Source organism: Coregonus lavaretus (assembly GCF_964263955.1).
Source record: "Coregonus lavaretus genome assembly, chromosome: 6".
NCBI lineage: Eukaryota > Metazoa > Chordata > Actinopteri > Salmoniformes > Salmonidae > Coregonus > Coregonus lavaretus.
In genome coordinates this window covers 46,584,477-46,603,601 of record NC_139993.1, presented here as the reverse complement: position 1 = coordinate 46,603,601, position 19,125 = coordinate 46,584,477, and the positions used below count along the sequence as shown (strand labels likewise).

At 43.4% G+C, this 19,125-nt stretch overlaps 1 protein-coding gene across 8 annotated transcripts in view; it reads left to right on the top strand.

The window, feature by feature from the left end:
* The window catches only part of LOC311131355 (protein furry homolog-like), a 93,588-nt gene that overhangs the window by 18,318 nt on the left and 56,145 nt on the right, over positions 1-19,125 (top strand). The window contains exon 1 of one of the 8 annotated variants that reach the window (XM_084164315.1): positions 17,437-17,753. The exons of the other annotated variants lie outside the window; for them this stretch is intronic. Within the exon in view, the coding sequence (XP_084020441.1) occupies positions 17,681-17,753 (73 nt within the window). The 5' untranslated portion in view covers positions 17,437-17,680. Of the gene's footprint in view, positions 1-17,436; positions 17,754-19,125 lie in introns of those variants that run through there. 8 annotated transcript variants of the gene reach the window in all.

Below are 19,125 nucleotides of genomic sequence, written 5' to 3'. Positions count from 1 at the left end.
AGACCTGTGGAAAAACTGAAGGTGGTCTATGCTAGCCAGGTGAAGGGGCAAGGCCAAGGGCATTGGAAAAATTGTGCAGTGGTGGGAGGGGATGCACTGCTGACACAGGCAAATAAGGTGTGTCTTCTCAGATGTCAGACAATGTTTGCTGACTGTGCAACATTCTAACATCCTTTATAAACCCATGTAGTGTTTGGCCAGACCACGGGAGGGCGTATTGCCACTGTCCTTATCCAGACCTACTCCATTTGTTGTTTGAGATGAGGTCAGGTGGACTAGCTGGCTGGGTTTCTGTCACGTGGGAGCACAGCTCCACTCACACATAACAGGAGGGTCACCATCAGGACCATCAGTGACTGACCTCGTGTCTGTCTGCAAGTGTAACAAAGTGTTTGGGCGCTGTATGATCTGAGCGCTGCCTCTTCGTCCCGGCTCCGGCAGTTTTCCTGTTTTCTGGGGCGTGAGAACAGAACAAGGCTAGAGCAACGCCAGGGCGATACCCAGAGCGGCGTAAGAACGCTGCACATTGTTCCCTGAGCTTCCTCTTCCACATTCCTGAGCTGATTGGGATCTGGGCCTCCTGCGCTGAGCAATTGTTCTAACCCGGCGGCACCACTGACCTGACCCCTTCCGCACCACAGCCGCCTCCACTGGCCATTGCACTGCCCTGGTCCAGTGATGACCATCTCACAGAGTATGTTTACATGCACACTAATAATTAGATATTAAACTGATTATGGCAGAAGGCAGAGGATGGCATTAGTCATGTATACACCTTACTCTACTTATCTTAATTGGTGTAAGGTCATAATCGAAGTAAGCATACGCCGATTAAAACACCTGGTTTTCTGAATAATCTTTCAAATGATTAGGTCATGTAAACAGCTTAATCAGAGTTCCAGCTGTGTATTTGATCTGCGCATGTGCCAGCACCGGTAGTGCAAGCCTCCCTGTCTTATGCACAACAAATGTATGCACGCATGACTAAGTCGCTTTGGATAAAGGCGTCTGCTAAATGGCTTATTATTATTATTATTATTATTATTATTATGCGTGAGTGAAGTGAGTTCGGAAAAACTCTAAATGTAATTAGTTTTCACATACAAACTTTATATGTCTGAACTCAGAACCAAAAAGTATTTGCGAAAATAAAATGGTCACTGTGGTAGAATGTTTATTTAGAGTTTTCTGCATTTATCAAAGTCCCACCAGTAGTCTGATTTCAGATGTGTCCATGTAAACAGGATTATCATGGAAATCGTTCTTCTTGCAAAGCATGTCAATGTTTTAAACAAACTATTTATATTAACAGGACTATCCACAATAATCAAATTATTGTGTGCATGTAACTGTGCTCACTGATCACTCAGCTCTCTCTCCCTCCATAACACTCTCACTGGGCCTCCCTGGCATCTGCTTTTCTCTCTCTCTTTCTCTCTCCTCCAGTCCTCTACTCCAGGGATTTGCAAAGTGGGGTCCAGATCTCAAAATAACTTTTTTTTTTTAATGAATAAAACAACCGATGAAACTAATTTTGGTCAAGGGATCCGTGGAATAAGTTTAGAGGGTGTAATACAATACAATGGAATATTATACATCTACAATGTATGTTCCTAACCCTGGGCAACATGGGCCTTGGAGGCTCACAGGGATATTGGTAGATCCACAGTACTCCACCAATTATACATTTTCCAACTCAATATTTTAGTTTGTCTTACATACAGTGCCTTCATAAAGGGTTTCCGTCAGGAAAATGTGGCGCCGGACATTTGACAGGCAACATTTTAATTTACCGGACCCGTTAGAAATTTACCGGACCAATATGCATTGGGTGCATAACCTGATTAGGGCGTCCACCCACGGTGCTCAGAATGACAGAAATCACATTTAGAATATGGGAATTCATATGAACAGAACATGCAAGTTGAGGATGCAACGATGTGTGGTCCTTCCTGGGTCCTTAAGAATTCTGATGTGCACTTTGAGCATGTTATAATAACTGTCCACATTTAAAAATGTTAATAAACTATTTCTTATAAAGAACAGGAAGGACGGCACACTGTTTATGCTCCCAATTCACCACTTTATTGACTATTTAGATCCGAAACAGATCCAAATATACACATTTCACCTCACATGATGATTATGCACATGAAGCATTGGTGGGTGTGGAAACAAATTAACTTTTGTGCATAGACAATCATCATTAATCAGAGGTACATATGGTCATAAAGGATTGTATATATACAAATCGGTCCAAGTTAAAACCTAGGCAACAGCAAAAAATTAAGATTACGTTGGAATACCCGCTCATATGACCATTACGCGCAGGACGCATATTATTTCTTCACATTATAAGTGCAGCAATGCGGACAAGGTAGTAGGCTACTTGTGAATGTTTGTTCCATAATGCAATTAGTGGGCACTACACTACACATGCGAGTGGTTTCATTTGACCGAGATTATAATATCTGTTAGAAAATTTGAAAGAAATCTAATAGGCTACTTTTGAAGCAAGATAAGATGTGCCTCATATGTATTTAAAATGTTCAGGTTTCAAACAATTTAAGTAAGTATATGTTTTCAAAATGCATACTGCCTCCAGCTCATTGCAAAGTTGTGTGTGACGCACTGATGAAGCCTGCCTTGCGTTGCCGTTTTGATGCGGAGTTCAAAACAACTGGGAACTGGGGGAAAAATGAGCTCCGACTGGGAAAACGAATTTTGAACGGTCATCCAACTCGGAATCTCTGGCCTCTTTCTAGAGCTCCGACTTTCCGACGTCATGATTTGATCTCGTATTTTTCAGAGTTCCCAGTTGTCTTTAAAGCACCACAAGATGCTGCAGCAGAAGCTCTTGCACTGTCTGACAAATTTTCCACTCAAAGGCTCTGTATCTGTATGCTGTACTAGTGATAAATAGGATGCATACAGAGCCGCGGGAAGTAGGGGTGCTGCAGCATCCCCTAAAAAATCTGGGGGAAAGAAAATAAAATCTAATGTATTAGCGGACTGATTATAGCAGTCTGTAGCGTGACAAAAAACAAACAAAATCACACCACCCCCAAACATCTTCCCATGGCTATGGATGCATGAATATACTGTACACACGCCAATTTAATTCCACTAAATTATGCTAATTAACCTATAGACAAGCATGACCAGTCAAATGTATTTACATCGACTGGTATTTCCATCAATTAATAGGCTAAAGAGAATTATTTCGCAATGGGATTTTTTTATTCTCTTGGTGCGGCAATTTTATTTATCGGCTTCTCAATTTGATCGGACAAATGCCGGCTATTACGCTAATGGTAACGCTGTGGCAAGCCTAATTAAGTTCAGGAGTAAAAATGTGCTTAACAAATCACATATGTTGCATAGACTCACTCTGTGTGCAGTAATAGTGTTTAACATGGTTTTTGAATGACTACCTCATCTCTGTAACCCACACGTACAATAATCTGTAAGGTCCCTCAGTCGAGCAGTGAATTTCAAACACAGATTCAACCACAAAGACCAGGGAGGTTCTCAAATGTCTCGCAAAGAAGGGCACCAGGGTTGGAAATTAACACCTGCCAAATGCAGGTAGATTTTGTCATTGGCGGGTAAGAATATATCTTACCAGCCACGTTGGCGGGTTGTCACATAGAGCATTTGGGAACTAAAAAAAACAACAAAAAATATCCAAAGCCCACATGTAGGTTCAATTGACAAGAAGGGCTACTAAAGTGAGTTTCCTTGTGTTTCTTTGCCAATTACATTGTTTTGTTCACACACTAGGTTGTTTTTCAATGTTAGTTGCAGCATACTCAGACTGTCTGCTGCTAGGAAGACATCGCAATCGGAGAGGGAGTGCCCAAGTTACCACGGTAATGGCCCATCCCTTAAAGGGGAAGATGAACATTTGTCTCAGCTAATGATTGTGCTTGATTGAGCATAGATCACTCCTAAACTTTTATTCATGAACTTAATTTCTTATCATTAAAACTCATATACTTTAATAGTTTTTATTTATTTGCGTGCTTCTACATTTCTACTTAGGAGCACATGTACTCCTTGTAAACAATGTCAGCGTAGAGCCTTAACTATAATACCCCTTTTGGCAGGGAGGTACTTTGTAGGCACTTTGTTGATTCTTGATGTTCAGTTGTAGAAGAGTTTCTGTTTTTACTATTGTACCTAAAATGATTTATTTTAACATACATTGGTTAAAAGACGCAGGTCACAAACATAACATGTAATTAAGCAATATACCCCATTTTACTTCTTAAAAGTAATAATTTTCTTGTTTTAGAAACATTAGAAAGCATGCTCATTTATTTTTGGTGTAATTAGGGCCAAAACTATTGTCTGGTTAAAAAATCTGAGTGGCTGGTAGGTTTCTTTTTATCTACTTGCCGCAGTGGCTGATGGACCAAAAAGTGAATTTCCCACGTGAAGCAGACGTTGAATATCCCTTTGAGCAAGTTATTAATTACATTTTGGATGGTGTATCAATACACCCAGTCACTACAGATACAGGCGTCCTTCCTAACTCAGTTGTCGGAGAGGAAGGAAACCGCTCAGGGATTTCACCATGAGGCCAATGGTGACTTTAAAACAGTTAGAGTTTAATGGCTGGAATAGGAGAAAACTGAGGATGGATCAACAACATTGTAGTTACTCCACAATACTAACCTAAATTACAGTGAAAAGAAGGAAGCCAGCACAGAATAAAAATATTCCAAAACATGCATCCTGTTTGCAGGAAGGCACTAAAGTAAAACTGCAAAAAATGTGGCAAAGACATTAACTTTATGTGCGCAATACAAAACGTTATGTTTTGGGCAAATCCAACACATCACTGAGTACCACTCTTCACATTTTCAAGCATGGTGGTGGCTCCATCATGTTATGGGTTATTATGGCTGTCCCTGACAAAAAAATAAAATCTTGGTAGACCGAGAGTAGTCTGTTCCAATCAATTTGGTTGACATTTTTAAACGTATTTTTCCATATACAGTGGGGGAAAAAAGTATTTAGTCAGCCACCAATTGTGCAAGTTCTCCCACTTAAAAAGATGAGAGAGGCCTGTAATTTTCATCATAGGTACACGTCAACATTGTAGGATTTTTAATGAATTTATTTGCAAATTATGGTGGAAAATAAGTATTTGGTCACCTACAAACAAGCAAGATTTCTGGCTCTCACAGACCTGTAACTTCTTCTTTAAGAGGCTCCTCTGTCCTCCACTCGTTACCTGTATTAATGGCACCTGTTTGAACTTGTTATCAGTATAAAAGACACCTGTCCACAACCTCAGTCACACTCCAAACTCCACTATGGCCAAGACCAAAGAGCTGTCAAAGGACACCAGAAACAAAATTGTAGACCTGCACCAGGCTGGGAAGACTGAATCTGCAATAGGTAAGCAGCTTGGTTTGAAGAAATCAACTGTGGGAGCAATTATTAGGAAATGGAAGACATACAAGACCACTGATAATCTCCCTCGATCTGGGGCTCCATGCAAGATCTCACCCCGTGGGGTCAAAATGATCACAAGAACGGTGAGCAAAAATCCCAGAACCACACGGGGGGACCTAGTGAATGACCTGCAGAGAGCTGGGACCAAAGTAACAAAGCCTACCATCAGTAACACACTACGCCGCCAGGGACTCAAATCCTGCAGTGCCAGACGTGTCCCCCTGCTTAAGCCAGTACATGTCCAGGCCCGTCTGAAGTTTGCTAGAGTGCATTTGGATGATCCAGAAGAGGATTGGGAGAATGTCATATGGTCAGATGAAACCAAAGTAGAACTTTTTGGTAAAAACTCAACTCGTCGTGTTTGGAGGTCAAAGAATGCTGAGTTGCATCCAAAGAACACCATACCTACTGTGAAGCATGGGGGTGGAAACATCATGCTTTGAGGCTGTTTTTCTGCAAAGGGACCAGGACGACTGATCCGTGTAAAGGAAAGAATGAATGGGGCCATGTATCGTGAGATTTTGAGTGAAAACCTCCTTCCATCAGCAAGGGCATTGAAGATGAAACGTGGCTGGGTCTTTCAGCATGACAATGGTCCCAAACACACCGCCCGGGCAACGAAGGAGTGGCTTCGTAAGAAGCATTTCAAGGTCCTAGAGTGGCCTAGCCAGTCTCCAGATCTCAACCCCATAGAAAATCTTTGGAGGGAGTTGAAAGTCTGTGTTGCCCAGCGACAGCCCCAAAACATCACTGCTCTAGAGGAGATCTGCATGGAGGAATGGGCCAAAATACCAGCAACAGTGTGTGAAAACCTTGTGAAGACTTACAGAAAACGTTTGACCTGTGTCATTGCCAACAAAGGGTATATAACAAAGTATTGAGAAACTTTTGTTATTGACCAAATACTTATTTTCCACCATAATTTGCAAATACATTCATAAAAAATCCTACAATGTGATTTTCTGGAATTTTTTTTCTCATTTTGTCTGTCATAGTTGACTTGTACCTATTATGATAAATTACAGGCCTCTCTCATCTTTTTAAGTGGGAGAACTTGCACAATTGGTGGCTGACTAAATACTTTTTTCCCCCGCTGTAGACACACCCTGTGTTTTGAATAAAATCAACTCTATGTAGGCTAGTGAGCTTGTCTGATGCTTTAAGCACTGCGACTAAAAATGAAGACACAAATTACTAAAGATGGAGCCAGAGATCAATATAGCCTAACCAGAAGAAAAAAACATGTTTTATTTGGAGTGCCAAGTTATCGTACCATATCTGCGTGCCAGCTATGATTTTCATATGCAGATTTTCATGGAACAGTTTAATTTCAAATCCATGTCATGTGGTTAATCAAAATTCTATCTAAATGAAAATGATACAAATTCAAAAGTAACTTCTATTGCCAATATGTAAAAATAGCCTAAATAAACCAACAAATAAAAACATTGCAGCCTACAGGTAGAAAATATCCTATAAATCACATTGGCTATGCATGGCCTGTCTGCAAGGAACTTGAAACATTGTATCAACTATTAACTTGGTCCATCCCGATTGTGCTAGCAAACTTGCAACATTGTATAAAATATTCTTGGCCCTCAGTTTCCCTGCCAGTGAGCTCCGGACAGACAGACACAGCTGTAGACTATTTGCCCAAGGAATAAGAAGTAATCAGGTAGGCCTATTCTGACGCTTCCACTGGATCAGAGCATTCCATTTTCCCCCCCTTTTTCATGCGGAGTGGTTATCAAAAGATTTTACAAATAGGTTACGTTGAAGAGCTATTGTCATTCTCAATGGATGTAAAAACAGACGTTGTTTATGCTGTTTGAGGCGAATAATAAAACAAATAAAAAAATTGTCCTACAAGTTTTGGCTTAAATCTATGGCAAGTCTTAAAAAATGGCTGTCTAGCAATGATCCACAACCAACTTGACAGAGCTTGAAGAATATTAAAAAGAATAATGTGCAAATATTGTACAATCCAGGTGTGCAAAGTTCTTAGACTTACCCAGAAAGACTCACAGCTGTAATCGCTGCCAAAAGTGATTCTAATATGTATTGACTGAGGGGTGTGAATACTTATGTAAATGAGATTTCTGTATTTCATTTTCAGTAAATGTAGCCTACTAACATTTTAACCTAAAATAAAATCATTTTGTGATTATGGTGTATTGTGTGTAGATGGGTGAGAGGGGAAAAATCAATTAAATTAATTCTGAATTCAGGTTATAACACAACAAAATGTGGAATAAGTCAAGAGGTATGAATACTTTCTGAAGGCACTATCTGCTTTGGCGACATAGTATTATCTAGATTAGAACAACAATGTTAAAACGAAATTATCGCAATAATCCATGTCTCTCTTTGGCTGGGCCACCAGTTGTTGGTGGGGATTGGGAGTTAACTTCTTCAGTGAACATATCACTTGGTTGGACTGAAATCCGTAGAATACTATTTTACATAACCCCTAGTCACACCAATGCAACATAGATATTGTGAAAGTCCAGGTCTTTGTGATTTCATCATGTTTCCACTCTCCGTGCAGGGGCTGCTCTTCTTAAAAGGAATAGACAGGGCCTTGAGAGGGATAAACTCCACACAAAGGTTCCTTCATCACCTCTGAACAATGCTCTTTGTGCTGGCAGTGCAGTGCACTCTGCAGGCTGGCCTCTAGAGGGCAGGGCAGCTGCAACAGACTGCCAACACCGTACAGGCCACTCCTGCCCTGTCTTTTATTTGGCTGTATCATGCCACACTGCTGATTTTATGCGTACACAACCAAATTAGTTATTTAATACTGAATGTAATTGAAAACCAAAGTGTGAAGAAATAGATGGATGGTACAAAGTGTTTTGACTGAAGTTTCTGTTTTTTTTTATAGTCACTTCTCTCACCATCAGGCGCTTTACACTGTGGTGGCACTGAAACCGTTACATCATCTCACTGACATGTTCACATGCTGCACCAAAGGGTGTGAGCACTTCCTCTATGAGTGAGCATTTTGTTGGACACACACACACACACACACACACACACACACACACACACACACACACACACACACACACACACACACACACACACACAGTTAGTGTGGCTGAAGTGTTTTTAAATTGGATATGGTTTGCATTCAGTTTGGTGGCATATTTGTTTGTTTAACATCAGTCCCTGTTGCAGTTCCGCTGGTGAATGTAGGGGGAGTCGCAGGTCATCTTTACTTCCTACTGTGCCAGAACTGTAAACCAAAGGCTCCTCCCTCCCAGAGCCTACTGTACACCAATACAGCTGTCCTTGGTTAACCTCCATCAGTAGGGTCTGTACCGGTCTACTGCACAGCTCTCGGAACAGAGGGATTCTGATTCTATGATAGTTATCTTTGTTGTTCTATTTAGGTTGTTAGCTGTTCTCAGATCAGGTTTATAGAGGGCACTCAGAGGGAGGGGTCAGGTTCCGCTATATCGATTCACACTGTTAGCTAAACTAAAGCATATGTAAAAATGGTGAGTGCCAGTATGAAAAATGTATGCACTAACTAGAAGTCGCTCTGGATAAGAGCGTCTGCTAAATGACTCAAATGTAAAATGTAAATGTATGGTGATGATGAATCAGCAGAAAATGGGCTTTCTTTATAACGGCTCTCTAAATGGGCTTCATAACCCATGTTAAGGCAATTTTGTCTTGAGTGCAAATACCTTAGATTTTTGTTTTTATGTTTGGATATGTATGTTCACATGCATATTTAGTAGCCTATACAGCATAGTTTGTATGTGTGTTCTCTCAGCTTGAGAGTGGAGGTTCTGTTTTTAGAGGAGTAGAGGAGTTCAGTCATTCAGGTACGAGCTGAGCAGCCAAGCAAACCACAGTATCACCCTGTCTGTCACAAGCCACATCCCCTCATTCGCTCTAGATCTCAGAGATTTACTGCTTCATACAAAATAACAACACAGTGGAAGTGAAAGAATTGCTGGAGGGAAGGGTTTTATGTGGAATTGGAGCATGTGTATCTGGTACCATATGACACAGTTCCCTGGGCGATAGGGGTAATCGGTATACACAGACGGGCCGGAGGGTAGAGTCACCCCTTAAACTTCTCATTCGTTCACCACCAAGACTAGTTTCTCTCTTCCTTCTCTCTCGCTATCATCATGCTCTGCTAAGAGAGGTAAGCCAAGGCAGGGTGGGCCGGTGTCGTCTCTGTTTTGATTGGCTGGGGGCCCAGGCGTGTGTTATCTCCTATGGAACATGTTCTGGTCCCGCCCCTAAAAGCGCCTGGCACCTGACCTGCCTGGCTCTGCCCCTCCTGATTACATCACTGCTCGGGAAGAGTGCAATGTCTGTTTTCTTTCTCCCTCCTCTGTGAGCAGACAGGTACTGTTTCTGGCTGAGCAGGAAGCTTCTCCCATTCTGACTCTTCACTGCAGGGGGATACGACAGACTGATATTACTTCTCTGTACTGAGTGTCTCTTCACTCTTCTCATGGGCTGTCTGAGGCCTGACTATCGGAATCAATGATATCACTGACTGTACAGACAGACAGAGTGGCTGTGACTGTATCCTGGCTGTCAGTGGAAAACAGCCAGGTAGCTGTTTTGTGTGGGAAGATGGCGCAGGGTGACACAGTGACTGACTGTGTGGATTTTGACTGGGGGCTGGACTGAGTGAGCTAGCGTTAATACAGATAGACATGGAGTTTCTGAGGAGTCTGGTCCCGGCCGTCATATCGGGGGATGGGGGGGTGGTGGAGTCTGGGGGGGCGTTGCCCCGGGAGACAGGTCCCCGTCTGCTGCGGATGAAGCGCCTGCTAGCCATTGGCCAGACCACCGATCAGGACCAGCAGGGTCTGGTGAATACCTCCACCACCAGGCCCATCAAAGGTACTGACCAACTGACTGACACTGGGTAGGAGGAGCCCACTCTCTTAAAATGACTCACCTGTACTTATCTAGGCTACAGAGAGATTTGCATTCATGTTTAACGAGGACCTCTGTTGACAACACTCAATCAAGTTGCTCAATTATTTGTGCGACTGTGTCAAATACTAAAGTGAAACGTTAAGCCCATAAAATGTATAATGCTCTCCACTGGTAGTAGCTAGTATCATCTTGACCTAGTACAAGGTAAACCATAACGTCATCCGCTACAATAACTTTCTAACGTGTGATACCAATGAGACATGATCACATGAATGAATCCCAGTAATATAGTGTTAGAGGGTGGAGGGTTTGTTGTACTGTCACATCAGTACTTCTGGTAAAGTAAAGCTACATGTCTTGTGTGTGAAAGAGTTAACATTAGTGCAGTAGTAGTGAGTGATCTGGGACATTGACACTTAAGGCTGGTAATTGCCAGGGACTTCACAATACGTTATCACGATACTCAGGTGCCGATACAATATGTATTGCGATTCTCACGATTCTATATGTATTGCGATTCTCACGATTCTATATGTATTGCGATTCTCACGATTCTATATGTATTGCGATTCTCACGATTCTATATGTATTGCGATTCTCACGATTCTATATGTATTGCAATTCTCACGATTCTATATGTATTGCGATTCTCACGATTCTATATGTATTGCGATTCTCACGATTCTATATGTATTGCGATTCTCACGATTCTATATGTATTGCGATTCAAAACTGTGACTTTATTGCAATTCAATGTTCCAAACATATTTCTCAGCATATGTCTGCTGCAGAGGGACAAGAGAGAGAGCCATGAGAAAATGGGTTTTGATCAGTCATGGAAATAAAAGTGCTGAAAACAAATTGGCTACCTATTTAAATATTAAGATGGAGAACAAGCTATGAAGGAAAGAGTTTTGGTGCAGGTACAGCCAATTAGTGCAAAAATAACATTGCGATGTTGTCAATACGATACAATAGTAATTGCTCCTGTAAGTCGCTCTGGATAAGAGCGTCTGCTAAATGACAAAAAAAAAAAAAATAGATCGTCAAATAATATCCTGATATGTAACTGTATAGATTTTTCTTCACTATTGACTCTCCACATATGCAGCATGCTCTCACATGCACACACACACACACACACACCGCTATTACAGGCTGAGAGCTCTGTTTGAAAGGCACAGTGAAAGTGAACATGAAAGTTAACAGGAGGGTGAAATATGCTATCACAAAGTTGCTGAGGGGTGTTGTACATGCTGAAACGGAACTTGAGTTGCTGGTTGGGAGTTTTTTGCTTGAAGGTAGTACACGTTACCATTGATCTATGGTAGGGGAGTTGTTGCTTCAGTGTTATGTCTTGGAATAGGCATTTTAGAATGTTTTTGTTTCTCAAGGGCCATCAAATAAATGTTCACAAAAATACTTTACTATTGGGTTCAAAATGGAGGACCAGACTAATCTCAGTTGATAGTCAGAGCTCAACAGGCAACTCGTTACGTGTGTGTGTTTGCGCGCCTGCGTGTGTGCCTGCCGGTTTCCATCGTCAGCAGGGGGATAACTCGTCAGTCTATCATTTTACATTTTAGTCATTTAGCAGATGCTCTTATCCAGAGCGACTTACAGTTAGTGAGTGCATACATTTTTTCATACTGGTCCCCCGTGGGAAATGAACCCACAACCCTGGCGTTGCAAGCTCCATGCTCTACCAACTGAGCTACACGGGCATGGCTTTGTCCTCGGCCTTGCCTGTCATAACAGGCTCGCTCTCCGTTTGCTAGTCCCTGAAACATGGCTGAACCAACTAACCAACCAACGCTCCCTCTGAAAGAGCTTTACAGCTAGTCCACACTGACAGCCTGCTACACCTTAATACAGTGCCACACTGCATTACCTTCACAGACACACCAATTTTGACCCCAGGTTGAGAGATCGCTTACATGTCTACGAGACGACACAAAAGCTAATTACTGTAGCAGCAGTAGCAAGACGGGGTGAAAGTATTAGTGTCTTACTCTGACTGAACTCCACACTGTTAATATTGACATCCCTAATGTAGTACAATGAGATGGCTCTATTCAGGTTAGATTTGACATACGCTGAGTTGCACAGAAACGTATCCATGCCAAGAGCACGGTGGAACATGATTGGGTAGCACTTTACCTGGTTGAAAGTTACCCCCCTTCCCTGCTCCGGGGCTTTCCTGTGTGGAACACGTGGGTGGCCCAGATGAACACCTCTCCCAAATTATGGCTCTGAGAAGAAACCCTGAATAAAACATTTCATTCTACTCAACCAGGACACTGCCTTCCGCTGTATTAGACAAGAACACAGTCCTTTGATGTTGATGAAGGTGGTAATGTTGCGTGTAATGTTGAAGGGGTGCGTGATGACTACTGTAGTTTGTGGTGTAGCTTAAAGAATTAAAGTGACATTTTTAAAGCTGCTCTTTCTGCAGTTTGGGACAGGTCCTGCCTCACACCCTTTCCACATGATTCAGTGCCACGCCCTCAGGATCTCATCTTGTCTGCCATGGCCTGCCCTGCCTGCGTTGACTTTTGAGGGGGTGCTCTCTCTCTTTCGTTTGTAATTAAAGCACACAATGACATCACCCCAGTGGTGGATGTGAGTTCAGCTGATTTTCAGAGCATGATTTGATTGAGACGTATTTGGTTAAAGGGCGCCGCAGGTTTTCCTCTGAACATAGGGTGTGAATGTGACTAAACACGGGTGTGTGCATGTGGGGTAATTTTGTATGTGGAGACATATGTGACGTGAATAGTTAGGTATGGGCTTATTAGCTGACTTTTTGTACACCGTTTGTAGCCTAACTTTGGTATCTGGGCAATTCCACAGTAACGGAATTACGCTTTGACATTAGATTTTTTACTTAAATGTATGCCAAACAAAAAGCGTTGATTTCAAAGTTTAACAAACCATACAACTCTATGCACAAGGACTACTTTAAACAATTTACACAGAAAATGTCACAAACACATTTACTGGAAGAACTGTGTAGATGAAAAGTTTGGTAACAGAATTACGGTAAAATCTTTTTTTTTTTTTTATGCGACCACGTTTTCCAAAATCTCTTGACTCTTAAACTGTTAAATATCTGCTCCATATTGAGGTTCAAAGCTGTCTGCAGAAAGAATGTGGTGTCAGCTATAACATGACACCTTGAGTTTGATTTGTTTTATTTTGGTTATTGAACTACAGCGGGTGAAGTGGATTTACATCAGGTAACAGAATTACGGTAACATAATTACATCGTGGGTCCTTTGAGGTGTACTATACAAAAATTAATAATTATGGATATGAATGTAATTCTCTTAATGATGATCTATCCCAAGTAGGTACACAAAGGTAGAAATATGCAATATCCTTTTTTTGGTTGCATACTTGGGTATTATTCTACACACTGGCTGTTATTGTAATGAGCTCCGCCCCCAAAGAACAACACATTTTGGTTGGTCCGGACCAGACCAAAGCTGAAACAATAATAGACATCTGTTTCACAGGTTTGGACAGCACAGTACAGTAAAGTAGATATGTACAGTACATTATACTGTACTCTACTCTAGTGTGCTACTGAACTCTACTGTAATGTTCTTTACTTGACTGTTTTGTATTACATTTCCATTTTAGTCATTTAGCAGACGCTCTTATCCAGAGCGACTTACAGTTAGTGAGTGCATACATTTTCATACTGGCCCCCCGTGGGAAACGAACCCACAACCCTGGCGTTGCAAGCGCCATGCTCTACCAACTGATCTACAGGGGACTACAGTATTGTACTGTTCTCTACTCTGCTGTCAACTTGCGAAACATAGACTTCTAATTGTCTATGATTTAGTCAGATTTGGTCCGTCCAGGGCGGACTGACCAAATTTCAACTACTTCTCAACGTCCATGGATGTCCGGTGTCTGGGTGAGGATGCTTGTTACAGTAAATGGAAAGAGGGTAGGTGGTAGGTGTCAGTAAGAACGGGGAGAAGTGACACAAAACTGTAGAGGAGAGAGGAGGAGTGAGGGGTTGTCCAGACTGTTTTCAGTCTTGCTTTGACCACCAGACAACAGAGAAAAAGTTATGAGCTGAATATAACAGTATGCCAGTGGAAGGGAGGACAGTAGCAGGTGACCCAACTGTGGGTTGTGACTACTATGATTTCCCATTGTAGCCAAGTCAATTGCAGTAATTCGGTTACTGATTTTTGTTTGTTTGTTTGTTTTGTTGTTGTGGTAATTTCGTTACTGATTTGGTAATGAAAAAGGTACATTTCCTGAAGAAAATGTGTGGTCTTGCTTCAGCTGAAAAAAATTATTATGGGAAAACTGTATCATAGCAGAGGGGACAAATGTTCTATGAATCACTTGGAACTCTCACAGACTCCCAAATAACTCACCCATCACATGCTCGACAATGGAAAACATAAAGCATATCGAAGCTAGTGCCTATGAAAATGGGGCTATGATAAATTAAATTGACTTAGCCAGGGGCTATGTGTGTTTAAGATGAGGTTTAGTTCTTAATTGGCTGGCTGGCAGCAACTCTCTGCTAGTAATTGTAGGGAGGAACTCAGTGTGCTGGGGTGGGGTGACCTTAAAGTGGCTCTCCCCTGACTCTGCTCTGTGCATTTGATAGTCAAATGGGTCAGGGATTGAATTACAGCTCCTATCGATTGTTGTTCTTTCCCACCCCCACTTTGTGCAGAACGCTATGGACAGGAAATGCATCCTCCATCCTCACTGTGGCCTCATTAGAGCCAGTCAGGATGGCCAACTGTCAATCAGCTGCTGTCAGGGCATCACTCCACCTACTGAACACTGTGAGCCTGCCTCTACCTGGACTGCCATGGTCTTTTTCAATTGAGCCTTGAGCACTAGTACAGATAGGCCTGTCATCAAAGTCGATTGCTAAAATGTGAATTTCAAGCGATGCATAGCTTAGTTCCATTGTTGACATTCTTGCTCGGGGCCCAATGCTCTTTGATTATGTCCTGTTCTGCGTTGGACAGTTTACTGTTTGATCTAACCTGAGAGAGCTGATCCTGTTGTATGTTGTACTGCATTCCTGAAGGAATGAATAGTGTTTATTCTAAACAGAGATCTCAGAAATGAGCCGTGGGTGTGAGAGAGAGAGTCCACATGATCAGGTGTGTTAGGAGTTTGGTTGAGGAACATTGCTTCTGAGAGAGAAACTGAGTTGCAGCAGAGCGTAGTATGTTGGTGTTTGGACCGATGCCACACAATGGCACAGCCACATGCGGTCAATCATGGTCAGCAATGCACAAAAACTCTCCTTCCTACTGTAGGCCTATTTGTTTAAATGGCAAAGTAATTCAGTGCACTTTACTCCTCCTTCCATCGTAAGGCTCCCAAATGCCTGGTAAGTATACTGCAGAGTAGGGCAAGCAGGGTGTGACAAGCAGGCCTTTGTGGAGTGTTTGTTTACAATGCAGAGCCCTGCTTGGTTTTGCATAACTTGTGTTCTGTTGTGAGAGACTGAGAAAGAAGAGCTATGAACTGAGAAAAACAAAGAGATGTTTTGTTAGTGTTAATCTGTTCTTTCTGGAATGTTTTGTGAACAAAATTAATCCTGTGTATGACCACATCAGTTGATGTCATGTGGCTCGCTTTCAGTCTGCAGGCAGGGTTTAAAAGGAGACACAAACACACACTGGGCGTTTGTCGCCAATGGTTTGTTTGTGTCTGATGGCAGTTGCTGGACAAAAACTATGATGTAATCCTATGACTTCTATGGGTGTGTCAGTTTGTTGTTGACCCAAACAGATTAAGTATCCTACTACCCATCATGCCATGCTCTTTGTGGGTGAGGGCAGCAGCTACAGTGGGTGGCAGTGTGCCATGTTCTGTGCCCCAGGCAGGTGAAAGGTGAAATGGCCCAATATGGAGTCTCATGTCCAGCAGCATTCTCTGGACAGCATAGCTACGAGTGTTGCACGGTATACCGGTACCATCGTAAAATCACGGCACCAAAACCTCTGATACTTATTATACCAACATTTTAGAATACAGTAGTACCTAGGGCAGGGAATTGCCAGGGACCTCACAATACGATATTATCACGATACTTAGGTGCCGATACGATATGCGATTCTCATGATTCTATATGTAAGACGCTAGGCCACTCAGAATTTCCCCCCTGCGTTATCGGGATACTGCTCTGTATCTTGATACTTGGCCTGGTATCTTATTGTTAGTATAATGTTGGTATCATGACAACACTAATAGCTACATTGTGTGTTTGGTGTTTGGGTGTGTGTGCAAAATCAATTTTTATAGGTGGACATTTTTTTAGGTGTATTTTTTGAAAAATATTTTCCTGTTTTGTGTTGGAAAGGTGCTGAATGGAGTTTGAATAGAATTTTTGGTTTTATGCTGTGTGTGTGTGTGTGTGCGTGTCAACCTCATTCCTCCTTATTCTTTCTTCCAGTTCCTCCCCCCTCTCTTACTCTCTTTCTCTCTCGTTCTTCCTCTCCCTCATACTGCAGTCGGGGATGACGCATCAGTATTGCTGTGGAGAGAACAGGAAGTGTAGTTTTGATAGGCCAGTAGAGAGGGAGCGCAGCAGCAGCTCTAATGACATGTGTTAGCAGCGCTGGACCATATCCAGGGAACACTCGCAGCATTTTGATGACATCACCTCCACCCCAGCCCCCCTCACCCAGCTATTGAAGAGAAAGCGTCAGCAAGCATCAGTGAGCGAACAAGAGCTAGTTAGTGAGGGGAGGGGTTGTCCGCCAGCCAATGGAGAGGGAGAGAGAAGCGGAGGGAGATAGTCAACAGTGCTAGCTGTAGCAGGGTAGGACTCGACACACAGGAAGAGAAGAGGGAATATCACTGCTCCGCCGAGTCAAGAGTCCTTCTTCCGCGTGCCGCTCCGCTGCCATTCCTCCCTCTCACACCGGGAGGAAAGTTTTCCTGCGGTATTCATTCACCTCCGTGTTGTGTCAGTGCTGGGAGCGGGATGAGGGACTCAGTGGATTGGCTCGCGAGCGGGCGTTTGGATGGAATGCAGCTCTAAGGATCCTCACGCTCTCTATCCGTGTCTCTGGGTGGTTTTACTCTCCACTGAACCCAGCTAACAGTCTGACACTTCCCCATGGGCCTCTCTGCACACAGCGGCTGACTGGTGTGTCTGTTCTATTGTTCACCATGACTCCTATATCCAGCTCCTCTGGAGGGTAGAACTGGGCTTCTAACTCAGGAGGAGAGGTGTGTGTGTTTTGGGAAAGAGGTGTGTATTTTTGGGGTACCCACAACCCTCAGTGGCATCATGCTGAGCCTGCAGGATTCGCTCTTCTTTGAGATCAGCATCAAGTCTCTGCTCAAGTCGTGGAGCGGCAGCTGTGAGTATCCTTGTAACAGAGCCCCCCCGCTGAGGCTAGCAGACCAGCACATGATGTTTTACGTGCCACACCTGGCTAAGAACACGCTTATGTACCTCACACATCACACTCTCCTGTATTTACACACGACACGCTACATGAATGATACCCATTAAGACTGCTTGTTCTCTTGGATGGCCACACAATGCTTTAATCGGAGCAGAAAGGAGGAAGTAGTGAAGGGTCTAGGTGTGCCTGTCCGGTGTAGTTTGATCTATGTGCAGGTAGGAGAGGAGTGAGCTGTCTCTTTCGCTCCTCACCTCTCTACTGGTTGGCTGCTCTTTGTCCCGCGGGGCCTGTTTGCCCTGATGAGCATCTGTAGATACAGACGCTGATTACAAACAGACAGGAAGTACTCTCCATGAGGGCGCCGGGTGCTTTTTATGTGGGTAAATGTGTCTGCACAAGCAACCATCAGTCTCTCTCGGTCTCTCTCTCTCTCGGTCTCTCTCTCTCTCGGTCTCTCTCTCTCTCTCGGTCTCTCTCTTGGTCTCTCGGTCTCTCTCTCTGTGTCTCGGTCTCTCTCTCTGTGTCTCGGTCCTCTCTCTCTGTGTCTCGGTCTCTCTCTCTGTGTCTCGGTCTCTCTCTCTGTGTCTCGGTCTCTCTCTCTGTGTCTCTCTGTCTCTCTCTCTCTCTTGGTCTCTCTCTCTCTCTCTCTTGGTCACGCTCTCTCTGTGTTGGTCGCGCTCTCTCTCTCTGTCGCTCGTCTGTCTCTCGGTGTGTCTGTCTCTCGGTGTGTCTGTCTCTCGGTGTGTCTGTCTCTCGGTGTGTCTGTCTCTCGGTGTGTCTGTCTCTCGGTGTGTCTGTCTCTCGGTGTGTCTGTCTCTCGGTGTGTCTGTCTCTCGGTGTGTCTGTCTCTCGGTGTGTCTGTCTCTCGGTGTGTCTGTCTCTCGGTGTGTCTGTCTCTCGGTGTGTTCTGTCTCTCGGTGTGTTGTCTCTCCGGTGTGTGTGTCTGTCTCTCGTGTGTGTGCTGTGCGTGGTTGTCTCTCGGTGTGTGTGTGTTCTCTCGGTGTGTGTTGTGTCTCTCGGTGTGTGTGTGTGTCTCTCTGGTGTGTGTGTGTGTCTCTCTCTCGGTGTGGTGTGTGTGTCTCTCTCTCGGTGTGTGTGTGTGTCTCTCTCTCGGTGTGTGTGTGTGTCTCTCTCTCGGTGTGTGTGTGTGTGTCTCTCTCTCGGTGTGTGTGTGTGTGCTCTCTCTCGGTGTGTGTGTGTGTCTCTCTCTCGGTGTGTGTGTGTGTCTCTCTCTCGGTGTGTGTGTGTCTCTCTCTCTGTGTGTGTGTCTCTCTCTCTCTCTGTGTGTGTGTCTCTCTCTCTCTGTGTGTGTGTCTCTCTTCTC